At 39.7% G+C, this 24,346-nt stretch overlaps 1 protein-coding gene across 2 annotated transcripts in view; it reads left to right on the forward strand.

The window, feature by feature from the left end:
* LOC131036892 (puromycin-sensitive aminopeptidase) overlaps nt 1-24,346 on the forward strand; it is a 272,323-nt gene that overhangs the window by 159,751 nt on the left and 88,226 nt on the right. Inside the window, exons 14-18 of one of the 2 annotated variants that reach the window (XM_057968905.2) lie at nt 19,923-19,970; nt 20,066-20,084; nt 20,352-20,356; nt 20,544-20,555; nt 20,675-20,731. In XM_057968905.2, the coding sequence (XP_057824888.2) occupies nt 19,923-19,970; nt 20,066-20,084; nt 20,352-20,356; nt 20,544-20,555; nt 20,675-20,731 (141 nt within the window). The remainder of the gene's footprint in view (nt 1-19,922; nt 19,971-20,065; nt 20,085-20,351; nt 20,357-20,543; nt 20,556-20,674; nt 20,732-24,346) is intronic. The other variant, XM_057968906.2, reaches the window with a different exon arrangement.

Raw genomic sequence — 24,346 nt, forward strand, 5'->3', positions numbered from 1 at the left:
TGCAATGGTCAACTTTGCTCCAAATGAAGGAAGTTCTTCTCGAAGACATCAATACCAGATACAGCTGAGTTGAAGGCACTATCCACCCTATTCAAGACAAGGTGTTTGATGTATTGTGTACAATCCTTGACAGAAGGATAGAGATCGAGACAGATGTAGATGTCCAAGAATTGGAAGACAGGATCAAGATTATTTTTTGCAAGTAGGAGAACATGGTCATAGAAAAGTAGCGAGATCAAATGTATGCTACTATGTTCCTAATTGAGAAAACAAAAGAGCTAGAGCTTGGATGGGAGACAACCCTTCTCACAGCTTTTGATCAAGTCCTCCACTTGGAAGAACGAATGAAGAACCTGCATGAGATTGAGGGGATTACGTCCAGATTCATTGAATATGTCAGAAAAGAGCATAGAAAAGGGAACAAAATTCTAGATGAAAAGTTGTTATAAGATGATGTGGCAACTTTATTCCCATTGGGCTATGTTTCCTCGCTATTTGTGCCAAATTCTATTGGCTATGGATTGATAATGTTTATCTAAATGGGGTCTTTTTTGTAACAAACCCTAATTAGGGTTTAGGTGTCAAAATCTCAGCCGTTGATCTTCTTTAGATCCAGGCCATTCATTGTATTTGAGAGTGCTATATAAGCCCTCACTCAATTCATTTTCAGGGGTTAGAGTTAGAGAAAAGAGAAATAAGATTAAGATTGTTAGCAGCAGAGAAATAAGTAGTGAAGAGAGAAAGTTGAACAATTGTTGTTTTATTTGGCTATGAGATCAATGAAATATTGAAGTTATGGTGTTTTATTGCAATCCTTGTGGCTATTTTCATGGTTGTTTATCTTCTTGAATCACTCTTAGTAGAGATAGTACTTAAGTTTTAAGATTGATGGGCGAATGTTGTGCTTGATCTTTTGTAAAACTCATAGTCCAAACCACTAGCTCCTTACTGATTGTAAGCACGCCTTGTGTGGTCAACTGGAGATATTAAGATTGTTTAAGAGTTCAATCATTATTGGAGATACTGATATGTATCTTAGTGATAGTATCTATCCCATTGATGATTAGAAAATCATTAAATCCCCTTAGAAAATCGCATCAATTACAGTAGAGTTGTAATCTTTTGGCAATACTAAAATTGGTAGAGTATTATCAAGACCAGTCCTCATTGAGTCATTCTTAGGATTAGTTTACTCTCATCTCCTTAAAACCATTATCTTTTGCCCTTTTTTGAAACATCAGTTAGTATTAGGAGAACTCAGTATTCCTCATTGAAAAGTAGTTGCAAGAACAAGCTTTCCCAGAAAGTACGTAAGGCCCCTTGTAAAACAGCAAACACAACGACCACTGATGCTTATCCACGAGTAGAGAACCTACATAACAAAACCTTGAAGTTTCTCTAATTGATCCTTTTGCAAAATTGTCAGCATTCGGGAACTTTATTCAAGAGAGGATAGGATACCTCTGGGTATTTTATTCTGTGTTTGGTCGTGTACAAAAGACACATCAACACTTACCCAGTTGAAAGGATTTTTGGGCTTGTGTGGATTTTACAGAAGATTCGTGAAAGGGTATTCTCAGCCCCCTTATAGAGCTTACAAAGAAAGGGGCTTTTTTTGGGATAGAAAAGGCACAAGAGGCATTTGACAGATTTAAGGAGCTTATGAGTTCATGTCCTATTCTGGCCACACCAGATTTCTCTAAATCCTTTGAACTTTAGTGTGATGCTTTTGGTGAGGGGATTGGAGCTATCCTAATGCAAGACAAGCATCCTATTGTCTTTGAGATCAAAAAGTTGAGGGGAGCTGAGAAGTCTTACTCCATATATGACAAAGAGATGCTCACCATAATGCATGATCTTGCTAAGTTTAGACAGTATCTTGTGGGGAGCAAGTTTGTGGTAAAGAATGAGCAGAAGTGGGTGAGTAAGCTGCAAGCTTGTGACTTTGACATTGAGTATGTCAAAGGGAAAAACAATATTGTGGCCGATGCATTGTCAAGAAGGCCACACTTGAATTCATTGGTTGAGCTCTCAGCTGAGTGGAAGCTACAAATTATTGCAGAATATGCTAAGAATCAGTTTGCTAGCAGCATTATTGAGGGTACTTGAATTGATGCGAAGTACCAATTGGTTGGAGAGTTGATTCAATACAAGGGTAGGATCTTCTTGGTACCTAAATCCAAACTCTAAAGGAAGATATTGCAGTCTTTTCATGATATCCCTTTGGCTGGTCATCAAGGATACTTCAATACTTATAGGTAGATCTGTGCAAGATTTTCATGGAAGGGACTCAAGAATTAGGTTCTAAATTACATCAAGGAGTGCCCAATCTACCAATAGAACAAAAATGAGCACATTTTCCCTATCGGTTTGTTGTAGCTCCTGCCTATTCCCAATAAAAAATGGGAAAGTGTTTCGATGGATTTCATTATTGGGTTGCCTCCTATGCAAGGAAAGGATTGCATCTACGTTATGGTGGATAGGTTGACGAAATATTCTCATTTCTTCACCATAACCAGCTCATTTACTGCAACTCAAGTAGCTTGTTCTTTAGAGAAATTTTCAAGTTGCATGGATTACCAAAAAATATTGTAAGTGATAGGGACAACAGGTTCCTAAGTGTTTTTTGGCAGGAGATTTCTAGATTGAGTGGTACAGTGCTCACTCCCAGCACTAGTCAAATAGAAGCTAGAAATATTTGGCTATAGAAGCTATAGAAGCTTATGTTGGCATTCCTTTTTGAGGAATATTTGGCTTTAATTAAAGTCAAATAATATTTTGTATTAGGTGTCTGTTGTGCGTTGCACACGCTCCCTGTCGCCGACAGGGTCCCCCTTTCCTATTTTGAGTTTTTTGATCGTTATCCCGAGGATCCAAGCAGAGTTTCTCGTGTCTCTTTGAGCGAGTTCGTGACCAGTCCATAAGCTGATCGACGTTGGAGTAATGAACCAATGAGTCCTCCTGCCTGATCTAGCTTTCGGGCGTGAATGCCGAAAGCTTTGTTCCAAAATTTTAAAAGATTGCCTTGGATAGGCGTAAGATGGTAAGAACCAACGGACCCCGCCAACCCAGAGCTATAAGGCCAATTGCATAAAGTTTGCTACCCGACCCTTGCGAGGAACGGGCAAAAGATGATTTTCGCCTCCCAAAGGATCAAATTGCTTGGCCGAGTGCCTTGGTATTTTGATGCCTCCCAAGTCCAAATTTGTGGAGTCTGGCGAAGTTGGTGGAAGGTCCGACATTCTGTGTAAGTTTCCAAAATTCTCTAAGGAGCAGATTTCCCCCCCCCCCCCCAAGATCACAAGTATAGGAGAACGATTTCGGACCTCAGGTCCGAAATTTTTTAATGAAGGCAGAATGTTCTGAAAAGGATGCATAGGGTCCGAAAGCCCGAAAAGGCGCTTAGGTCCGAGGTTGCGGTGTCTTTTTAACGCGTTAAGCTCCGAACTTTTAAAAACAAAGATAAAAGATATATCGCGAGGCATCTTTCGGACCCCAGAGCGAAGTTTTAAAAAAGTGAAAGTTAAAAACATAATGCAATCACTTTCGGACCCCAGGTCCGAACTTTTACGAAAGTGAAAGTTAAAAAACATAATGCAATCACTTTCGGACTCCAGGTCCGAACTTTTACGAAAGTGAAAGTTAAAAAACATAATGCAATCACTTTCGGACCCCAGGGCCGAACTTTTACGAAAGTTTAAGTTAAAACGTAAGGCAATCACTTTCGGACTTTAGGTCCGAACCTTTAAAAACGAAGATAAAAGATAGATCGCGAGGCATCTTTCGGACCCCAGGTCCGAACTTAAACGAAGGCAAAGTTGAAACCTTGTGCGCTCACTTTCGGACCCCAGGTCCGAACTTTTACGAAGGCAAAGAAAAACGCGGAGACGAAGGTCCGAAAGTCCGAGTTTCGGACCCTTTTAACGCGGGGAGCAAAGAAAAAACGCGGAGGTGAAAGTCCGAAAGTCCGAGTTTCGGACCCTTTAACGAAGAGTGAAGTTATGTCGCTCACATTTCCAACCCCAGGTCCGAAGTCCGCAAAGCTTTAAACCACGAAGCCATTTTTAGCGCAAAACGGAGTATTAAACCACCGAAGTTTGCAAAGCTTTTAACGCAAAGCCAGTTTTAGCGCAAACCGCACCCTTTTAACGGATAGCCGAAGCTTTTTAACGCAAAGCCGCGAAGGGGAAGTGCGAAGGTTTTTTTTTAGAAACTGAACGAGCAGGTTGAGATCTCCATGGTTGCAAATAGTGTCCAAGCTCCGAATTTCGTGCAGACCGAGTAAAGCCAGGTTAAATCCGAAGCCTCCAAATTTGTCAAAATCCAAAGTTAGAAAGAATGCAATTCAAAATTTGAAAGAGCTCTCAAATCCGGAAAACAAGGAGGTAAGACACCGCATTACCCTCCCGTCAACCATTTAAAATTCAGATTGCTAGGGATAGAACCGTGTGAAATTGATAAATCCTCTTTCATCCGCCAAACCGCAAAAATTTAAATAGGAAGGATAACCGTTGGGATTCAAACTTTGCAGGATCGTCCGTTCACTTCGCGCGACGAGGTCGGGCAATCTCTCGTCATTCGCTCCCATCAAGTAAGTACGCTTTAACGCGTATGGTCATTTAAAATGTGTAAATCAAATGGGCAAATGCGCGAAATTTGAAATGCTTGGAGTTTGCATCTCCTTTTTTATAAAGCGTTATTTGAACATCTGAAATTTAGGATTCATTCCCGAGGTTTAGCCAGAAACTGCATCTTTTTTTTTAAATTCAAACTTCTCATGTTTTGCCTCTGTTGAAAATTAATCCAAAAATCCGAAAGTGATAATGCATAGTCATAAATCTTCAGGAATATGATGCTGCTAAAGTTAATCAAGTTGTTAGCCAAAATGATATTTAAACTAATCCCGGTCTGTTGAAACACTTCTGTTATTATCTAACCCGCATTATCGTTCTTGTATCACCTTGTAATCCGTGTCTGGCTGTGCAGGGTAAATGCCTAAATCGGCGGCAGAATCATCAAAAACACCCGCTGCAGCCGAAACCTCACGAGCATCCAAATCAGACATCCTGCGGAAAGTTGAAAGAATGAAGTATCAATATCAGAGGGGAGGATTAAGAGAGTCGAAGGTCCAGAGCGTCTAGGACAACATTGGTGACACCGACCTTGGCCACATTGATATTCAGGACTTCAGGGATCGGGTCTTCTCACCCAACGCATATGGCAGGCCTAGGCAAATGGTGGAAAGTGGCATCGCCCAAGCAGCAGGTTTTCCTCCAGCAATCCAGAACTATGAATTAGTAGTGGAGGCTGCTCGGCATTACGAACCAAAGTCCAGATTAGTGCTTCTGGAAGATATGACTATCGCCGACTTCTCCCTTGAGGCTATCGGTGATGCATTTGATATCCCCTTTCCAAATAATCCCATGGCTACAACAATGGACGAGGCGCAAGGGGCATATGATATGAACCCGGCCCGATGCAGGGCATTGATTAACGAAGAATGGTTCAAGGAGAAAAGGCCTCCGAACACCAGGATTGTGAAAAAGACCCCCAAGAGTGACTTTCATAATGAACATGGGGACATGGTCACCTTACTTAGCCGAGTCATGGGACTTCCTAAGTCCAGCTACTTTGAAGAGTGGATGTTCTATTTTACAAAGCAGGTCTTTGCCGGAAAGTCTAAGTTTGATTGGGCCCAGATCATAAGTAATAACATCCACGCTCAGCTAATTGAACTCGAGACAAAGAAGTATTTCACCATGACCTCCTATTTGGTCTATATGTTCGCAAAGAACCAGCCACTGCCAGGGTTAATAATGAAAGGTGAGATCGGGAATGGGCCTGGTCAGGTGAAGGTTTATGATTGCTACCCGCAGCTGCATTACCAGGATATAGCTCAAAGGGAAAAGAGCAGCCCGGCTTACGCGGTTGGTCAGTACGAACGCGTCAACGACGCCTTCACAATGCGCCTAGTCAGGCTAATGCAGGGAGGGTTACACATAAGGCTCTCGGAGCAAGCTACCACTTTAGTGCAGAGGTATGGGGCGTGGTTCATTCAGTTCCCAAGGTTCTCCTACATCCGAATAGCTGGCTTCAAAGGTGCCCCCCTTCGACTTCCGCGGTACTATTGTGACCATTTCACACATCGCCCCATCGCAAATGGGGACCCCCTCTTTTTGCTTGTCTTTCGCTCGCTTTTGCTTTCGTTTTTAGGGTTTTGTTAGTTAGTTGGTCGTCTGGATTTAGGGCCAAGCCTTAGGGTTTCAAATTTTGCCTTTTTAAGCCAAAATCCAGTCGTTTTTGAGAGCTTTTGAGCTTCCTTTTCTAGGAGGCAAATTTTGAATGCAATGAATTCGCCAAAATGGTCTAATTTTCAATTGGAATGTTAATGCAGAGCTTAAATTTGTCTAAGTGTTGAAAGTGAAATGTGAATTTTTGTCCGATTGAATATTTTGACCAAATTTTGACTTTTTTTGATTTTGATCCTGGACATTGGAATTGTTTTGTTTTCACCTCGTGAAGTGTTAAAATGTGAAAAATCATGTTATTTTGGCCTGTAGGAGCAAAATCGCTCCTGTCCCTCAGTAAAGGACGGGAGCTCATTTTCAAATATCTCATCATCCCTGCAGAGTCCAGACAAATTTCAAGTTGGAAGTGATGGAGAACGGCAATATCTTTCCATTGAATATAAATTGAAGATTTTCATGAGTACAGAAATGCCTCCAGGAGGAAAATCGCCCCTATCCCTCAGTGAAGGACCGGAGCTACAATTCAAATTTCGCCTTGTCCTTGCAAGATTTCGAAAACTTAATGATTTGAGGACGTCCAAGGGAAGATGCTTTGCCAAATGAATATAATTTGAGATGCAAAAAACGAAGGAGAATGACCGATATTGACCAAATCGCTCCTGTCCCTCTCCAAGGGACCAGGGCGAGGTACCTTGTAGCTCTCGTCCCTCTCCCAGGGACCAGAGCGATTTCCTTCATTATGCAAAATCCAGACAAAGGTCAAGGCAAGTTTACGTTCAAAAACAAGGGAAAACATGAGATAAATGCGTTGAATATAAATTGAAGATTTTTGGGACGTCCATAACAGTGTTAAATGCCTAGATCGCTCCTGTCCCTCAGGAAGGGATCAGAGCGATTTTTGATATAATTGCTTTTCTTGCAAAGTTACAGATGATGTCAAGGCATGGGCGAATAGAGTGAAGAGGGACGAGTCCGTTGAATATAAACTTGGAACCTGGCAAAGTGAGATGAAGGCCACAAGGGAAGGATCGCTCCTGTCCCTCTCCAAGGGACCAGGGCGATACAATGGTGATGATACTTCCTACGCAAGTTCAAGGTCGTTCCTCCAAAGTTCAAGGTCGACACAAGTCAAGACAAGGTGGCGAGGGACATTTCAAGGCGTCTTCATCATGCGCAAACACTCAAAAGACGTTAAAATGAAGAGATTGGTACCCTATAACATAGATCGCTCCTGTCCCTCAGGAAGGGACCAGGGGCGATGTTAGATGCATTGGCCATTTCATGCAAAATTTACGTAAGGACTAGATGTTGCAATGTTCTAGAGGGTCCATGGTATGATGAAAAGATGATATACAAGGATTTTGAACGTAAAATGATCATCATTTTGAGCATGGAGACTATATCGCTCCTGTCCCTCTCCAAGGGACCAGGGCGATTCGCTTTGGATTCATCGTTTTGCTTCAAGTTCAAGCTAAGTCAAGACGTCATGAGATAGCATATGGTCCAAGGCATCGTTTGAAGATAATTTGCAAGAGTGTTGAATGTCCAAACATCGCCAAATAATGTAAAAGCCTCACATCGCTCCTGTCCTTTGGACAAGGACCAAGGCGATACTATCAAAAACACTCACGTTCCTTCAAGATGAAAGCGAAGCGAGGTTAGGAAGAGTGAAGGACGACGTTTGAAGGACATCGCAAAGGAGAAGGAGAAAACGTGGATCGCTCCTGTCCCTCTCCAAGGGACAAGGGCGATGGTCCCTTTAATACGTCCAAACACATAATGAAGACAAATGGAATAAGCGCGAAAGGAATGAGCATAGGTGTTATTCACCCTACAATGAAGATCGAAGATGGAAGATGCATATTGAACGTGGAAACTAGAAGATCGCTCCTGTCCTTTGGACAAGGACCAGGGCGATATGCACTTAAAGGACACCCATATGCGCACACAAGGCGATCAAATTCGAAGGACCATCAAGATGATCGATTTTCAACGTGGAGATAAAGGAGTTAGACGTAAGAAATGCAAAAGTCGAGACAAAAATGGTAGATCGCTCCTGTCCCTCTCCAAGGGACCAGAGCGATGAGGTACGTCCCTTTATTTTTCATATTTTTGGCGCCAAATTAAACAATTCGAATTTTCCTCAAATGCTAAATCAATTTAAAAATTGAAAATCCATTTTTATTTAGCATTTAATATGGCGTTATCTTTTATTAATTATTATTTTGCCTTTATTAAAAATCGAAATTTGCAAAATAAAAACGCAAGGCATTAATAATTAATTATTTAATTAATATAAAATCAATTTGAAGCGCCCAATTAAGCAAGTCGGCCTTGTTATTTTATTGCAAATCATTTAAAAAATGGTTTTATTAAGCAAGTCGGCCCAAGGGGGAAAGGATGAGCGCGCTATTTATAAGGGGAGTGAAATGTTCATTTTCACATCATTATTTTTATCCTTCACATGCGATTTTGAGGAAGAAGCGAAGGTGATGCGAAATATATCATTAAGTATGGAGTGCGAATTGCGTTGAAGACCAAAGGTGGTGCGAGTTTCATTCATCCAAGGGTGGCGCTTAGTTATCAAAAGGTGGTGTGAATTTGAAGACCACACCAAGGGCGAACTTGGAGATCCATCTAAGACCACGCCAAAGGCGAATTTGAAGATCATTTAAGACCACGTCTAAGGCAATACTTGAAGATCACGTTCACTCCAAGGGTGGCGAAGTCAATTTTTGAGGAGACCACATTGAAGACTATTTTATATCTCAAATTTTGCCTAGGCGAATTTTGTTTTTGCATTCTAGAGATTAGCTCTCTATTGAGGTATGGCGATTTATTATTATTTCTTATTCATTCATCGTCGTATTTCAAGTTTTAATTTTGATTTTTGAATTTCTCTTAGCTCAATCGTTGTTTTTTAGGAAATGATAACTCTAGGGACTTATCATGAGGTTTCCTAAAATTTTGTCTATCTTATTTACGCTACTTATTGCAAAATCTAGTTCTTATAATGAAATGTTGTGTAGGTATGGCGACCCCAAAGGCGGGAGCATCCACCAGCCGCTCAGCTCTCATGAAAGAAGATCAGAAGACCGAAGAAGTGGAGACCAAGATCGTGTCGAAGTGGAGCAACATTGGAGATACCAACTTGGGGAACTTTAGCACGAAAAAGTTTCGAGAGGTTCCTTACATCGGCAAGCCATCACCTGTCGCCCGGAGAATAATAGAGAGTGGCATCATCAAGGCGGCCTGTTTTCCTCCAGCTATTCAGTGCCACGAGTTGATGATCGAGTGTGCCCGTCATTACAATCCACAGTCCAGGACAATTGTGTCCAACGAGGGAAACACTTTGGCGTACCTTTCAGAGGAAGCCATAAGTGAAGCCTTCCATCTTCCAAAGCACAAGGACATGATATACAAGAGCATTGAAGGAGCCAGATCAGTGTACGATGATGATCCAGATGCTTGCCTAAGCATAATTAACAAGAACTGGCTACTTAAGAGTCGTCCCCGTCTGAGCAAAGTACCGAACACACCGCATCGGATTGATTTTCAGGAGGAGTACAGAGATTTGATTACCATGCTTAACAGAGTTACAGGAGCACCTCATACCTTCTATTTTGAGAAATGAATGTTTTATTTCATCCAGGTGATTGTTCAAGGAAAGGGTACGATCCATTGGGCTAGAATAATTAGCCATTGCTTAGACGTACAGTTGAGGAGACTCAGGGCTACTAAGTCCTTCCATATGAGTTCATACGTCATCTATGCCTTAATCAGGAGCGTTGAGTACGCAGGACTACCTCACAGAGGAGTGATTGGAAGAGGACCCGGTGAGGTCAGAGCTTGTGAATCCTATACCTACTTGCATCATCCACCAGGGAAAAACTACAAGTTAGTCAATGATACTTTCACGATGAACATCACGAGGACGTTGCAAGGTGGAATTCACAACAGATTATCTCAGGATGCCCAGGAATTCATCAAGAGGTACGGTGCTTGGTTCATTCAGTTTCCCAAGTTCACTTACATTAGAGTGCATGGATGTCCTTCACCCCCATACATGTTGCCGAGGTATCCGACAGACAGAATTGTGTTACTTGAAGTAACAAGGCAGTTGGCAGCATATGTAAAGGCATTCAGACACAGACATCAGAATGGAGTTCAGGTACCTATTATTTTGGGTAATTCAGTTGAGGTATGTCCTAATGTTTTAGCCATGGATGACGCAGAGAAGGAATTGGCCTTGTATTCTTTTTCATCTTTTGCTTGGAGGAATAGCTTTGATCCCCATGGACATTTAGAGGAGACGGTCGGTAGAAGATTTAAACATGAGCACCAAATTGAAGATTTTATGATGAACCTCCTAGATGATCTTGAAGTGAAACGTAAGATACATTCTAGATTGCCTTTGGATTTCATCAGGAAATGCAGGATTTACAGAGTGGCCGACCAAGCTCAGGACAACGGTAGGCACATCCAATCTTCATATGATAGAGAAAGCAAAACAATCAATTTGAATTGGAATGAGCCCAAGGCCGTGGATTTAGATGATTTGATGGCACCAGTCTTGTCTTGTACTCGCAGATGGGTAGACGTTCAGCATCAGAAGTTGAGAGAACAAGGCATAGCTATGTCTTTTACTTTGGAAGAAAAACCAGCCGAAGGTGGAGCTAGCGTAAGTGAAGGCAATCCTAATCCTGGGAATTCAGGTGAAGGTAACCTTCGATGTGCCAGTGAGGGCAATCTCCATCCAAGAGGTTCGAAGAGAAAGGAAAGATCAGAAAAGAAAGAGCCTTCCAAGAAAAAGCAAGGTGCCAACAAAGATCAAACACCAGGTACTTCTTCTAGACCAGAGAATAGAACAGTTCGAATGGAAGAGTCCATGGAGTCGATGGTACAGAATGACAGACAGGAGGAAGGACAGGCACAGCATGTTTCATCCGATGGATCTCTCCAAGATTATGAGTTAGAAGAGGATAACGAAGTAACATCTCCTCCCAGACAAGAAGAAATAGTACATAAAGAAATTCAAGTTCAAGAGACAACATCGAATATCCCAGATTGGTTGAAGGAAAGATTGACTAGGGTGATTGTAATTGAGGACGAGGACAGTGCAATTGATTTAGAGAGCCTTGTTGGACATTCACATATGACAACAGAGAAGAAGAAGGCTACAAAGATGTCCAAGATGATTCGAGATGAGACTGGATCTAGAAAACTGCAGATAGCTACACCGGCAGCAGGCAAATATGAGGGTGAGATCCTAGCAGAAGACTATCATATACAGACTATTGAGTTAGGACCATCCACAGCAGAGCAGATTAGATGTGGTCAAGTTGAGGAGGTGATCAATCCGATCCAGGACAGAGTATTTGAGGTACTTCGTACCATTCTTGGCAGAAGGATCGAGGTCGAGACAGATGTGAATATACAAGAATTTGAGGATAGAATCAAGATCATCTTTCGCAAGGACGCAGATGTTACAGATGAGCAGTATGATCAGATGTATGCCACCATGCTCCTGATTGATAGAACAAAGGAACTTGAACCTACTTGGGACGCAGCTCTTCTAGATGCATTCGATCAGGTCATCCACTTAGAAGAGAGTATCAAGAATCTTCCCGAGATTCCAATCACAGAAATCGAAGGAATCGTGACAAAATTCATTGCATATGCTAAGAAAGAGAATTGGAAAGGGAATAAGATTCTAGATGAAAGGTTGTTACAGATGACATGACATCTTATTTCTCATTGGTTGATACCTCCTAGATTTTTGTGCCAAATTTAATATTTGGCTATGTATTTAATATTGTTCAGTAAAAAGGAGGTCATTTGTAACAAACCCTAATTAGGGTTTAGGTGTCATGATCTTGTCCGTTGATTTATTTTCAATCTGGACCTTTCATTGTAACTGGGGATGCTATTTATACCCCCATTTTTCATTTCATTTGAGAAGAGTGTAATAGAGGAATAGAGTAATAGTCAATAGTTGATGTAAGAGAGATTAGAATTAGAAGCAATTTCATTTTGTAGTAAGATTGAGTCTTGAAGAGAGAAATTCAAGCAATTGTTGTATATGATGACTTGGAAATCAATAAAATATTGAAAGTATGGTGTTTTGTTGCAAATTTCTTAAGTTATCTTCATGGTTGTTGGATGTACTTGAATCACACTCAATCAAAGTAGTTTGTTAATTTGAAAGACTAAGTGTGAGATTTGATATTTGGTAGGATTCGCAATCCAAACCACTAGCTTCTTGCTGATTGTAGGAACGCCTTGCGTGGTCAACTGGAGAACATTTTGAGTCCTTAACCTTCAAGCATCTTCGTATCCAGGATATGTACCTTCGTAGTAGTGTCCTTGGTCTTTGATGCATTGAACATCATTATTACCTTAGAAGATCGCACTAATTTCAATTGAGTTGTTATCTTATGGCAAAATTGAAGTTGGTTGAGTCTTGCCAAATCTCATTCATGCTAAGTCGTTCATAGGGCTAGGCTAGATTAGACCTCTTAAACCCTATCTTTTGCTATTTTTTGAAAGTTCCTTTTAGTTTAGTAGAATCTTCGAGCTTTTGGAATCCGTAAGACCCCTTGAAGGAAACAGCAAATCACATCATACCACTAAAAAGCTTGTCCACACGTGGAGACCCCACTAAAAGAACCTTGGAGTCCATCTAACTGATCCTTTTTGCAGATCTTCAGCAGTTAGAGACTATTTTCTCAAGAGAGGATAAGATGCCTGTCGGTATTTTATTCTGTGTATGATTGTGTATAAAATACACGTCAACAGGTACCCAACCGATAAAGTAGTCCTCATGGAGGTGGCAAGACAATCACGCCCTGCCAGCACATTCCTACGAGAGAGCAAGCAGGCTGGATTCGCATTTCCAATGATCATAGGCAGCCATGATGTCCAATTGAGAACCCCCACCCTAGCAGAGGAGTCCCTTGCAAAGCTAGCCTCTTATGGCCTACAGGAACATTTCCCAAGGAAATGTTTTGATCATGACAATTTGGCGAAGAGAGCTTACGGTAGGCGCTACAGAGCAAAGGAGTCAATTGAAGATTATTGGAAAAATTGCTCCGATGACTACGAAGTCAGGCGACGGAAATATTCTAGATTGAGTGTGTAGCAAATGCGACTCTTTGAGTACCGTCAGGTCCCGGATCAGCTCACAGACTCGGGGAACTGCCTCCAAGTCCGAGAATTCGAGGCAGTAAGGCACCTCTTGCCAGCCGTTGATTGGTCTCAAGACCCAATTACGGATTTCGAAGCAGTCATGGCAGCCCCGGCAAGATACACAGATCAATGGTTACATCACCAAATCGAGAGGCTAGTCCATGAGGGGGTCCAGTTTACTTACCATCTGATGGGCAGTTTCGACTCTCAGTCTTCCGAAGACGAAAGGACATCAGCTGAGAAACCAGAGAAAAGAAAGAAAGCTAAGGCTTGTAGAGGGACTCGGACGTCCAAAAGAACAAGAAGGGAGAAGATTTCCATAAGGAGTCCAGAGACCACTTCATCTTCAAAGGACCCCAGTTCGTCCGACGACGCCATAGACTTGGATTACATACCTGCTCCGCCTTCCCAGAGCGACATAGATGCATTCGAAGCCAATGATCCTCCTGCTCCAGATATGCCGGACACCAAGCAAAAGGGCCCCAATTCGACCAAGCCGGGTGACCAAATAAAGGAAGGAGAAATCCCATCCACCCAGGGGATCGAAGTGCATGAACCTACCCAGCAGAGCCGTCACGAACTGCTACTCCATGCAGCCAAGGACGACTCGACTGTCGAAGGGGAACAAAGAACAGACGAGATTCATGAGCTCGAGAGAACCAAGGAGCAACCATTGCAGGAGGATGTCAGATAATTGTTCAGTGAAATAGGGGAGAACTCAGATGCAAACAAGGAGCTTCCTCCTTCTTTCACCCCTCCGATGGCAGGACAGCTGCTAATTTGTGATCAGCCGGTTGAGAGCATGGGAGAACAAGGTGCTAACTTAACCCTATCCTCAACCCAGACGGTGCCTCAAGAGTGGCTGATCACCAGAGCTCAGCGCAGGGCCGCCACCAAGGCACCCATCGATCTAGAGGACATCTTCTCATGAATGGATCAAGCAAAAGCTAAAGGGAAGAAGAAACCAAGAACATACTCTAAGATAACCAGGGATGAGCAAAGGAACCGCACTCTTCATATTGCCACCCCGCCCGTGGACAAGCCAGCAGATCAAATAACACTGGCAGATTATAGCATTACAACTGTCCCCATCGGACGAGCTACAAAAGAGCAGGAAAAGGAGGAATTTAAGGACTCAGTGCAGAACATACTCAGACAGCTCGAGGAAATCACTGCCGAAAAGGATATGTATCGGGCCCGTGCTGAACAAGCCGAGGGATACATTGATAAGCTCCTACGGCCATTACACAACCCCTCTGAATCCCATATTCCCCCAATAGCATTGGCGCAAAGGACCACAACTGAATTTGAAGGAATTCGTGATACCGCAAAGGCCATCAAGGAATGGGTGCAGGACATCAAGAAAAAGGGAGAACAGATCCTCAGAGAAGTAAAGGAAATGGCTCTCCATCGAGAGCTGTCATAACCCCTCTTTGGACATTGGATTATTGTGATTAAATAAATACGATAATTAAAACATTTATTAATTAACATTTAATAATATGAGAAAATCGTCTCATTTATGAGACTTCACAATTTTCCTCTAAGTGAGAGGGTTGTCATAACCCCACATCCTGGTGATGTAATCAATAATAGATTTTGTGATTCTTCATAATAATAATAAATTATCATTTATTATGTAATTAATAATATTAATAGTAATATTAATCATTCATTAATATAAAAATAATATTAATATTATAATAAGACTGTCATATCCTCTCCTTGATCGTAATATATATCCTAAATGAAGTAATTATTAATATTAATTAATATAATAATTACCTACAAATGATTATTGGAAATTTATTTATTAGATATTATTATTTAATTAATATTTATTTCTAATAATATTCTTGAGATATTCAAATAAAAATAAATTAATATTATATTGTAAACACTAAATTATGTTAATATGAAAGACATGTTTGAGAGCAGTGATTATACTAATAAAGGATTAATATATTACACAACGATAAAGAAGTGGTTAATACATTTTACAAGGATTATGTTTGAACAATAATTATAGCTGGAGTTACTGTATTAAAGGAGCATTAAGACGGGCCCTTAACAAATCAACAAACTATTATTCCAAGCTGGGTGATTATTTTATATTGTTCTAAAGATGGTTACATAAAGGTGTTTTTATCATTCAAATGGTTGGCTAAATATGAGGGGAGATAACAAGTAATAAATAAGATAATATGTGAAATGAATGGAGGGACATGATTTCTGTCCAGGCGGCAATATTTAGAGCCTTAGGAATAGTATCTAAACCATATTAGTGAAGAGCCGTGTTTTAAGATAAACAAGGTCAGTGATCATATACATAACTAAAGACAGCAGATGTTACTTAGAATAATTTATATATTTAACGGAGGATTGATTTATAAAGGTGCATCGATTAAATATGGATCAAACATTAAACTAAATAGAAAATAAGAATCAAATAAAATAATATGTTTAGGGGTTAGTATTACTGCCACGCTAATTATTTCTATTTTGGAAAGAGACCATTCACCAAGGGATATGGTGAAAAGATGTGAAACTCATAACCGATGACCATTTCATGAACCGATGCCTCCAAACCAAAGAACACGATTCACGACGAATATGCAACAGCTATTCCTAATGAATAGGTATATTGAGGAATATTTGTTTGTTGAATAAAGATTAGTAATTGAAAAGGTATATCCCTCTTAAAAGAGATATCTATTCTAAAAGCTACGTCTCTTTGAGACAAGAAATACATAATGGGATTTGATTATTTGGACGGAAGGGGGGGGAAAGGTAGAAAGGTAAGGGTTATTTTTTTTCTGAGTTTGGAGCAGACTTTGGGGAATAAGACAAGGGAGGACAGCAAGGATAAAGTGCTGACAGAATCAGAAATGTGGGATGCACTTAATTGTTATGTTTAATATACGAAGCATGATAATGTTCTTATGCAGAATTTAATAATAATATAATAATAGAAAATAATATAATATAATTACTATAATATTTTATAAGAACTACTTTTCAGTGAAATATAAAGTATAGTACTATACATATATATAGAAATAGTGATTTGAAAGAACAAGTAAAACTGAGGTTATAAATCAGATTGAATTATCAATTCAATATCAGAAAGAAGATTATGTTGTCACTGACCGGATTCATGTTAAGATAGTTTTGTCCCCTAATCATTTTAGTTTAAGTCATAAGTAGGGACATTACAAGAGCTCACTCTAGTCAGGCTGTTGGAGGTAAAGAGGGAATCCCTTCACATGCATGAAGTAGCGGCCTCTACCCTTCCCCTCATAAGAGCTCTTTTCTGGACACATACACAGATTCCCACACTGCCTGACATCCTAGATCCCCATGGCATCAGTGTTCTCAAGGAATGGTACTGGACCGTCACCATGAAGAACGACACCCAGGAAATTATTGACAAAGAAAATGACGCATGTGAGGCAATTCTGGGGAACAGCAAGAACTAGGCAAGACCATCCTCCGATCAATGGTTTCGGGGTGGATAAATGACCTATCCGACAGTGTAATCCGGCCGGATTGGGAGGAAAGGTTGGGAGCAGATAAGGTTTCTTATTCCATTGAAGACTTGAGTTTTGCTGGTCAGTTCCATTCAGACATATTGTGCTTCGAGCGTAATTGCTCCAGCTGGAAGGACGGTTTAAGGCACGTGGACCAATATCTCGAAGGCATGCAGTACAAAATTCGCCACCCTCCCATGCCACCTTTTAGTCTCCTCTTCCAATTATGCATCAAGTTTCAGGAATATGTCCGCAAGGAACGAGCGGCAGGTCGTGATTTATGGCGAGAATACCTACATGGCGAAGACCAGTTTCTACAGAAAGAATGTGAAACCAAAATAGAGAAAGTAGTTTCTCAAAAATGCCTTTTTCCCTCCAAGTCTTAAAAAGTGCACTTTTGTCCCAAAAAGGTGACAGTTGACTTCTGGTCAACATATTGTAAAGTTTTTTTGTACACCTTTTTTTTTTGGATTATTCTAATTGTTGTAATTATCCTTTTTTGGGTAGTTATTGCTCCCTTTGGGGTGGTTGTTGATATTTACCCCCCATTTATGGGTGTGGGTCCCTCTTTTTGTAAGGATGAATCTGGGCCACTTGTCTAGATTAGATCTTGGCCATTCATCCATTTTTGGAAACCTATTTAAAGGGACTGGTTTTCCCTCATTTCAGAGGAAGTTCTTGGATTGTTGCGAAAGCTCTGAAGGAATTTGCAGGAATTAATACAATGGATTAAAACTACTTTCAAGTTTCCTTGTGAGTGCATGGTCTCCTTCTTCATTTAATTTTGAAAGCTTTTAATTATGTCTATTCATTTTGCACAGCAGTTTTTACCAAGCATCTGATAGAACCTCCACAGTCCATACCATTAGAGGATAGCTGATTGCTTTTTTCCTTTCCGCATGGTTAATCTAGGCTATTTTATGATTCAGTTCGATTATCAAATATATACATATCATGAATGTAGAAGTTCTAATATCGTATTTGGTAATATGAAAATCTGGTTTCTCCTTTGAAGATTGCACTAAGTTTATGCAAACATTGTGTCTGAATGACTGATGATGCTTAATTTAGTTTCCTGGAGGTGTCTGTCTGCTTGATTGAATCTGCTGTCCTAGTTAGAATTTACAGTTCTCTCTCTCCCTATCCTTCCTTTCTTTCCTCCCAATTTTATCCCCCCTTTTTTTTAGAAATCTGCAGTCCTGCTAAATCAGCTTCAAATTAACCAACGTCACCTAAAGGAAAACCGTAAAAGGTCCCTGGGAATTTATGCATGGAATTGCCAATCAAACGTAAGTCCCCTTGTGTTTCCAGCATAAACACATAAAGCCACTGAGAGATCCCACAGTCAAGACCTGACAAAAGAAACCTTGAGGTTATCCCCATTGATCAAAACGTAGAAAATAGCATTAGGGATTCCCTTATTTCAAGAGAGGGTAGGATACTCAGTGAGTTTATTCTATTCTGCGTTGGCCGTATGGAGTTTGCAGCAATGCGATTCCATCCACGTCAACAGTGTCCAAAATGACATTTCATTTGGACGTTACATTTGGAGGAATCTGAAATTGAATTTGAGGGGATTTTTATCTATAAATACAAGGCTTTACCCCTCATTTTGATCATCAAATGTTAATGCAACAAAGTGCTGCTGGATTGTTTTGAGAATACTGCTTTGAGGGTGAATACCTCCTAGCCATTTTTTCAGTCTTCGAGTTTGAAAATATAACTCCTAGTTGTGGTCGAAGGGGATTCTCATTTCAGAGGCTGCATTGAGATCTATTGATTGACTTCATGAATTTTTGTGGGTAGGAGCTCATTGGAAAGCTCTTCCCTGGGCATCTCATCTCCTAAGCTTGGGTGTTGTTTGCTTGTGAGCTTGACTTTTGGGAACTGAATGCATTGTAAGGAGGGGTTTCGTGGTGACTATGGAGTTGGTTTGGTGGGAGTCTCGTTGAATATTCAGCATTCCTTGGTTGCCTATACATTGGAGCTGTTTAGGTTGGATATTGGTGAGCTTTGGATGCCTTGAGAATTTCATGGTTGCCGATCTAAAGGCAAACAGCCTGCTGTTTACACATAGCGGCAATTTGGTATCATTGATTTATGCTCTTTCATACTCGTTTCTCTCATTCCAATTGATACTCAGGATTTCTATTGATTATACTTGATAGTAGCTCACCTTTTCATGCTCTAGTCACATTATGATGTTCCATGTAATGCTGATTGGTAGTACTAACAGAAAACATCATTCTGATTAGTTCCCTAATACCCACTGTATAAGTTGAAGAGGCTGGTTTACCGCCTAGCATAGTTATTTTATCTTTCCAGCATTTTGTTTTCAGCTAATAATGTATTGCTCCCACTGTATAAGTGGTTGAGTCTTCTTTGGTTTGTAATTCCCCCACTGAGAAAGTGGAAGTGGCAGGTTATACTGCCAATTTATTGTTTAATTTACGGTATTTTCTTATCCCGCTGTAAAAGTGAAAGTGGCTGGTCCAACCGCCAACATGTAATGATTTCAATGTTTCATCTTTGATAACGCTAATGGGAGAAATTGTTGTGTTAAAATTGGGAAAAATTTAAGCAGGGATATTTCAGAATAGCATTGTAGTGATGATGCCTTCTATCGCCCCTTCAAATTGTTCTTCATGTTGTACTAGTAAAATGCAGGTGGAATTTGGTAGTCTTATTTTTTTTTTTAAATATGAAATTTCTGTGTCATACTTTTTTAACTTGTTAGAAACAAACTATATGCATGATTCTCTTGTACAACTGAAGTCAGCTAAGCAAATAACAGATTGTTCCTCTAAGCCTTAAGGTACTGCTGTATTAATTTTGAAGTTTACAACATATATATGCAAAGTAAACCAACATGTTCTCAGTTCTGCTTTTTGGGTTTTACTTAATCATACACAATTTGAATTATACTATATTAACATCGTTTGTGATGATTAAACAGGATGCTGGTCCAATGGCTCACTCTGTACGGCCACATTCATATATTAAGGTACCCTAATTAGAAGCATTGGTTAAATTGATCTTAGTCTAGTTGGTTTTTCTTGATTTTGTTCTAATTTCTTGCTGATTTGCATTTTAAAACAGATAGACAACTTTTATACAGGTAAGCACATACATCTTATATAATCTTTTGCACAAAATAATGGTCTGCTTATATATGGTGAAAAATATAATTCTTTTCTTTTATCTTAGAGTAGCACTGAATCTTGATTTGTAAAAATGCAAGACACTTACATTTGATGCATGGAAATTACCACTATAGCTACAAGTTTTGTGAACCTGAGATCTTATGAGGTTTTAGTAGAATTCTAATGGTGTAACTCTTTTTGTTGTTGCATGCCTGTTTAATAATATTCTTCATGTTTTACAGCCACGGTGAGATTCATTTTCTTATCTTTGGGACAAAATGAGGAAAGTAGGAAAGTTTAAGATTTTTTTTAATTGTTGATTTGCAATTTGTTTTCTTGATTACTATTTTATTGCAACAATCCTATAGATACTCACCTTTTGTGTAATGTTATTTTGTGCATCTCCACTTGCCTTAATATTACATTTGGTTTAGGTCTATGAAAAGGTAAGCTATATCTTTTACTTCATACATTTTGTATTTACTATCTTCATACTCTCTACAGTATGCTGTAATAGGCTCTAGACTGCCATGCACTTATGATGTTTGTCCTTTTCATTATATAGGGTGCAGAAATTGTCAGAATGTACGACACCTTGTTAGGGAAATCAGGATTTCGTAAGGTACTTGGAAATAAACTGTTGCCACTTGTCTAGGCCAAATTTATGGTTACATGCATTTTTTATCATTCCTGGTTTTATAAAATGGCACAAGTATTTGACATTGTGTCATGTTTTTTAAAGATTGCACAGTATAGGCTCCACGGTGTTGTATTATTTGTGATTGTGGTTGGACAAATATGTTTTATTATTAAATAAACTTGAAATATCCCTTGCTGATTGGTTTACACAAATTGTTTCTAATTTGCATTTCAAGCATAAAGTATGAAGTTTGATTGATTTAAAAAAGACAGATTAGCATAACAGCGATAACAACACTAAGCAATTTCAAACATGGCATATGATCATCTCTGTTATTGAACTTCCGATATAAAGATTATACATGAACATCTATATTTTCATGAAACTTTCAGTGCTACATCAGCAATAAGAGCTAACCTTGTGGACTGTTGCACACATCCTAAGCTGATCATGAACCCCTTTTATTGGGTATCTGTTTAATTCATTTCATTAGGCTGTATACATACATTAACATCATCACCCTCCTCAATCTGCTATGGTTTCCCCAGGTCTGTAGACTGATGATATGAAGAGTGAGTGCCATGTAGCTGATTTCCAAACTAGTCATCCCTCTTTTCCAAACTCCACAAACCTAGCAAGGTTTCTTTATGGGGCATGACTCCTCAAACACATTGAACTATATCTGTGGCAACATGTAATATCCCTTGGCTAATCTGACCCTGTTTTTGCTTATTTGAACACCAAGGAATATTGTCAAACATTTGGCATACAATGTTTGAAGCCGCTGTAGTGAATTCTTTCTTTGTCTTCTTTGGGTTTGTAGGCTGCAAATGAAGTTATGGAAAGCTTCTAACAATGAAAAGTTGTTATAGAAATGATATACTAGCTGTTTTAGACCTTTCCACACATATGTAATGACTGAAATTAACTAGTACAGCTAGTTGACATTAAGACAAACACTTGTCATGCATCCCAAAATACACCTACAGCCATTAGGCATTTAAGCAAACAATTGGCATGAAAGCTAAATGGCTGATCAATGTTGAATGTGGAATATGCAAATTATATCTCCATTAAACATATGCAACCTCCAAATATTTCATGATATAATCATAATAGAAAATGATGCAATGAAGTAATGATTTTCTAATACAATGACCATAGATAGAAAACCTGGTATTTCAATGGCTGCCTTGATATATTGGTTTGATTCTCCTCATATGCAAATCCCTTGTCACATATATATAGCTGTTCAACCTCTCTAAATCCCCTTCTATAGAACTCCAACTACTGTAGCGCACTGTTCATGTGCACTGTTCACGGCACTATAGCACACTATTCACGGCACTGTTCATGCGCACTGTTCACGGCACTGTAGCGCACTGTTCACAGCACTGTTCATGCGCACTGTTCACGCGCACTGTTCATGCGCACTATAGCAGCAAGAACAAACTTGCAATCTGCTCTTAAAACCTTGAATAATTTGTTGATAATCTCTCCCAACAAGAATGATATAACTCCATGTGCCAAAGAAGGATGATTCACAACCAATTATAAATGTTCGCCAACAATAAACTTCAAACCCTTGTAGAAAACTTCACCAATTTGCACAAATGAAAGAACTGAAGTATTCTTTCCCACAACTGCAATAATTCAAGTGTTATTTCACACCTTCAAAATTACTATCAATAGGAAGTTTTTGTTTCCTATGATCAAAGAAGAAAATTGCGAAAGCCCTAGGCTCCACAATAAAAATCAATCAAAATACTATTCATCAACTGGATGCCGAGAATGAACTCTTGCCTTTCCTTTTATTCTTTCCTTAAGAGAGCTCAAACACCTTCCTGGCCAATGTGGGATAAAAGATTTATTCCCACATTAAATTATTCACTTAATGCACTTTATTATATTAAAGTGACTTTATTATTATAAAGTTACTTTAGAACTTTATAATAATATTAAAATATTAAATAAATCACTTAAGTCACTTAAACTTTAATATCTCTTGATGTACTTGTCTGATTGCTAAGCCATCTGAGCCAGGAGTCGACTCTCCCTATTCTCCATGTGATTGGATGCCTGTCTAAAAATAGAAACCCTGAATAGTGACTTACTATAAATAGTAAGTATGTGGAACTGAGTCTAGAAATAGCTGCAAAGGCCCAATCAAGGTTGACACTGCCAATAAGCTCTGCTCAGGTGTCTTTCTATTAATAGGAACCCTGACTCTCCCAAAATAGTAACTTACTATAAATAGTAAGTGTGCCAATCTGAGTCAAAAAACCTGTGCAAAGGCCAAAACCTGAATCCAGCTGAAGAGTAATGTCTCTAATCACCAAGTAATTGCCACACGAGGCCCTCTATCAATAATTATTAGCCTACGAGGGTCAAATGATAGGCTAATTCTTACAAACTCTGATGCTCGTAAAATGGGGACATTACAGTCCGCCCTCCCTGAAATTGCTTGTCCCCAAGCAATCTCCACTGCAAAGAAACTCCAATCCTCAGGAGGCCCAAAAGAAGAATTGTGAAATGTCCCACACATCCTTAACCGACTCCTGTAGCACCAACATAAACATAGTTGCGCACAATATCCCTGGATCCCAAACCCGGAATGGAAGTCTGCCAAGCCTAATACCCTCTGACTTCCTCTGCGCTACTCTGATCTCAACTTCACCATGCCAGAAGTGGTGAAGCAAACCAATGGGACCCATCCAATACACTGTGCCAAACCTGTCGCCTCCTGGATCCCAAAACAACTGAACCCCACATCCATTCGCCATATAAAGATAAAAATATCTGGAAGCATCTATAACACAATATCTCTCTACAGCTCTGAAAGATCCCTGATAGATCTTTGCTGTTAACCTGCTGTAATTTTTTTATTTTTTATTTTGTTTTCCTGTTTATTTAAGTTTTTCTTACAGAACTAGACAGAAGTGCAGAAAGGGTTGTTTGTTTTTGTGTTTTTGATTGTTTAATAGCATAGGAAGGAATAGATAACAGCAAATATGAAGCAATACTGAAATAAATGAGGTATACAGCAAAAGTCAGAATTATTGCAAATCGTACCAGGCAGATTTGTCTGAATTACAAAGCCAAACAATGAATCCAATGTATTTCCAAAGCTCTCATACAAATTCAAAGTCAAACTGGAAGATGAAGAATGCTCTCCAACCCCACATACACTGGAAGTGAATACAAGCAATACCCTATACACCACGTGGTGTATTTGCTGCAAATGGCATTCCTCCAGCTGCAATGAACCACGTCTCCACTGGAAAGATGGTAGGCCACGCTGAAACCCTACTGAGAATTGATGCCTCTGTCCTTAATCACCACACACAATGCCTTATAAGTCCGGTGCCAAAGATTGCTGAGGGCTACGTCCCAGCCAATCCTAATCCTGGGTCTTGCGTCCCAGTCTAGAAATCGCTCTCCAGAGCAAATTCATACAAGTTGTCAAATATGCAAAAGATGATGATAGAATGAAGCTCCTATCCCCTTATAACCCCTCTCAATTGCAAATCGAACCCTAATTGTCTCCAAGTGGCATGGTCTAGTGGAAATGTTATAATTTCTTATTTTAAAGTGGTC

Source organism: Cryptomeria japonica, chromosome 8, assembly GCF_030272615.1.
Source record: "Cryptomeria japonica chromosome 8, Sugi_1.0, whole genome shotgun sequence".
Taxonomy (NCBI): Eukaryota; Viridiplantae; Streptophyta; class Pinopsida; order Cupressales; family Cupressaceae; genus Cryptomeria; species Cryptomeria japonica.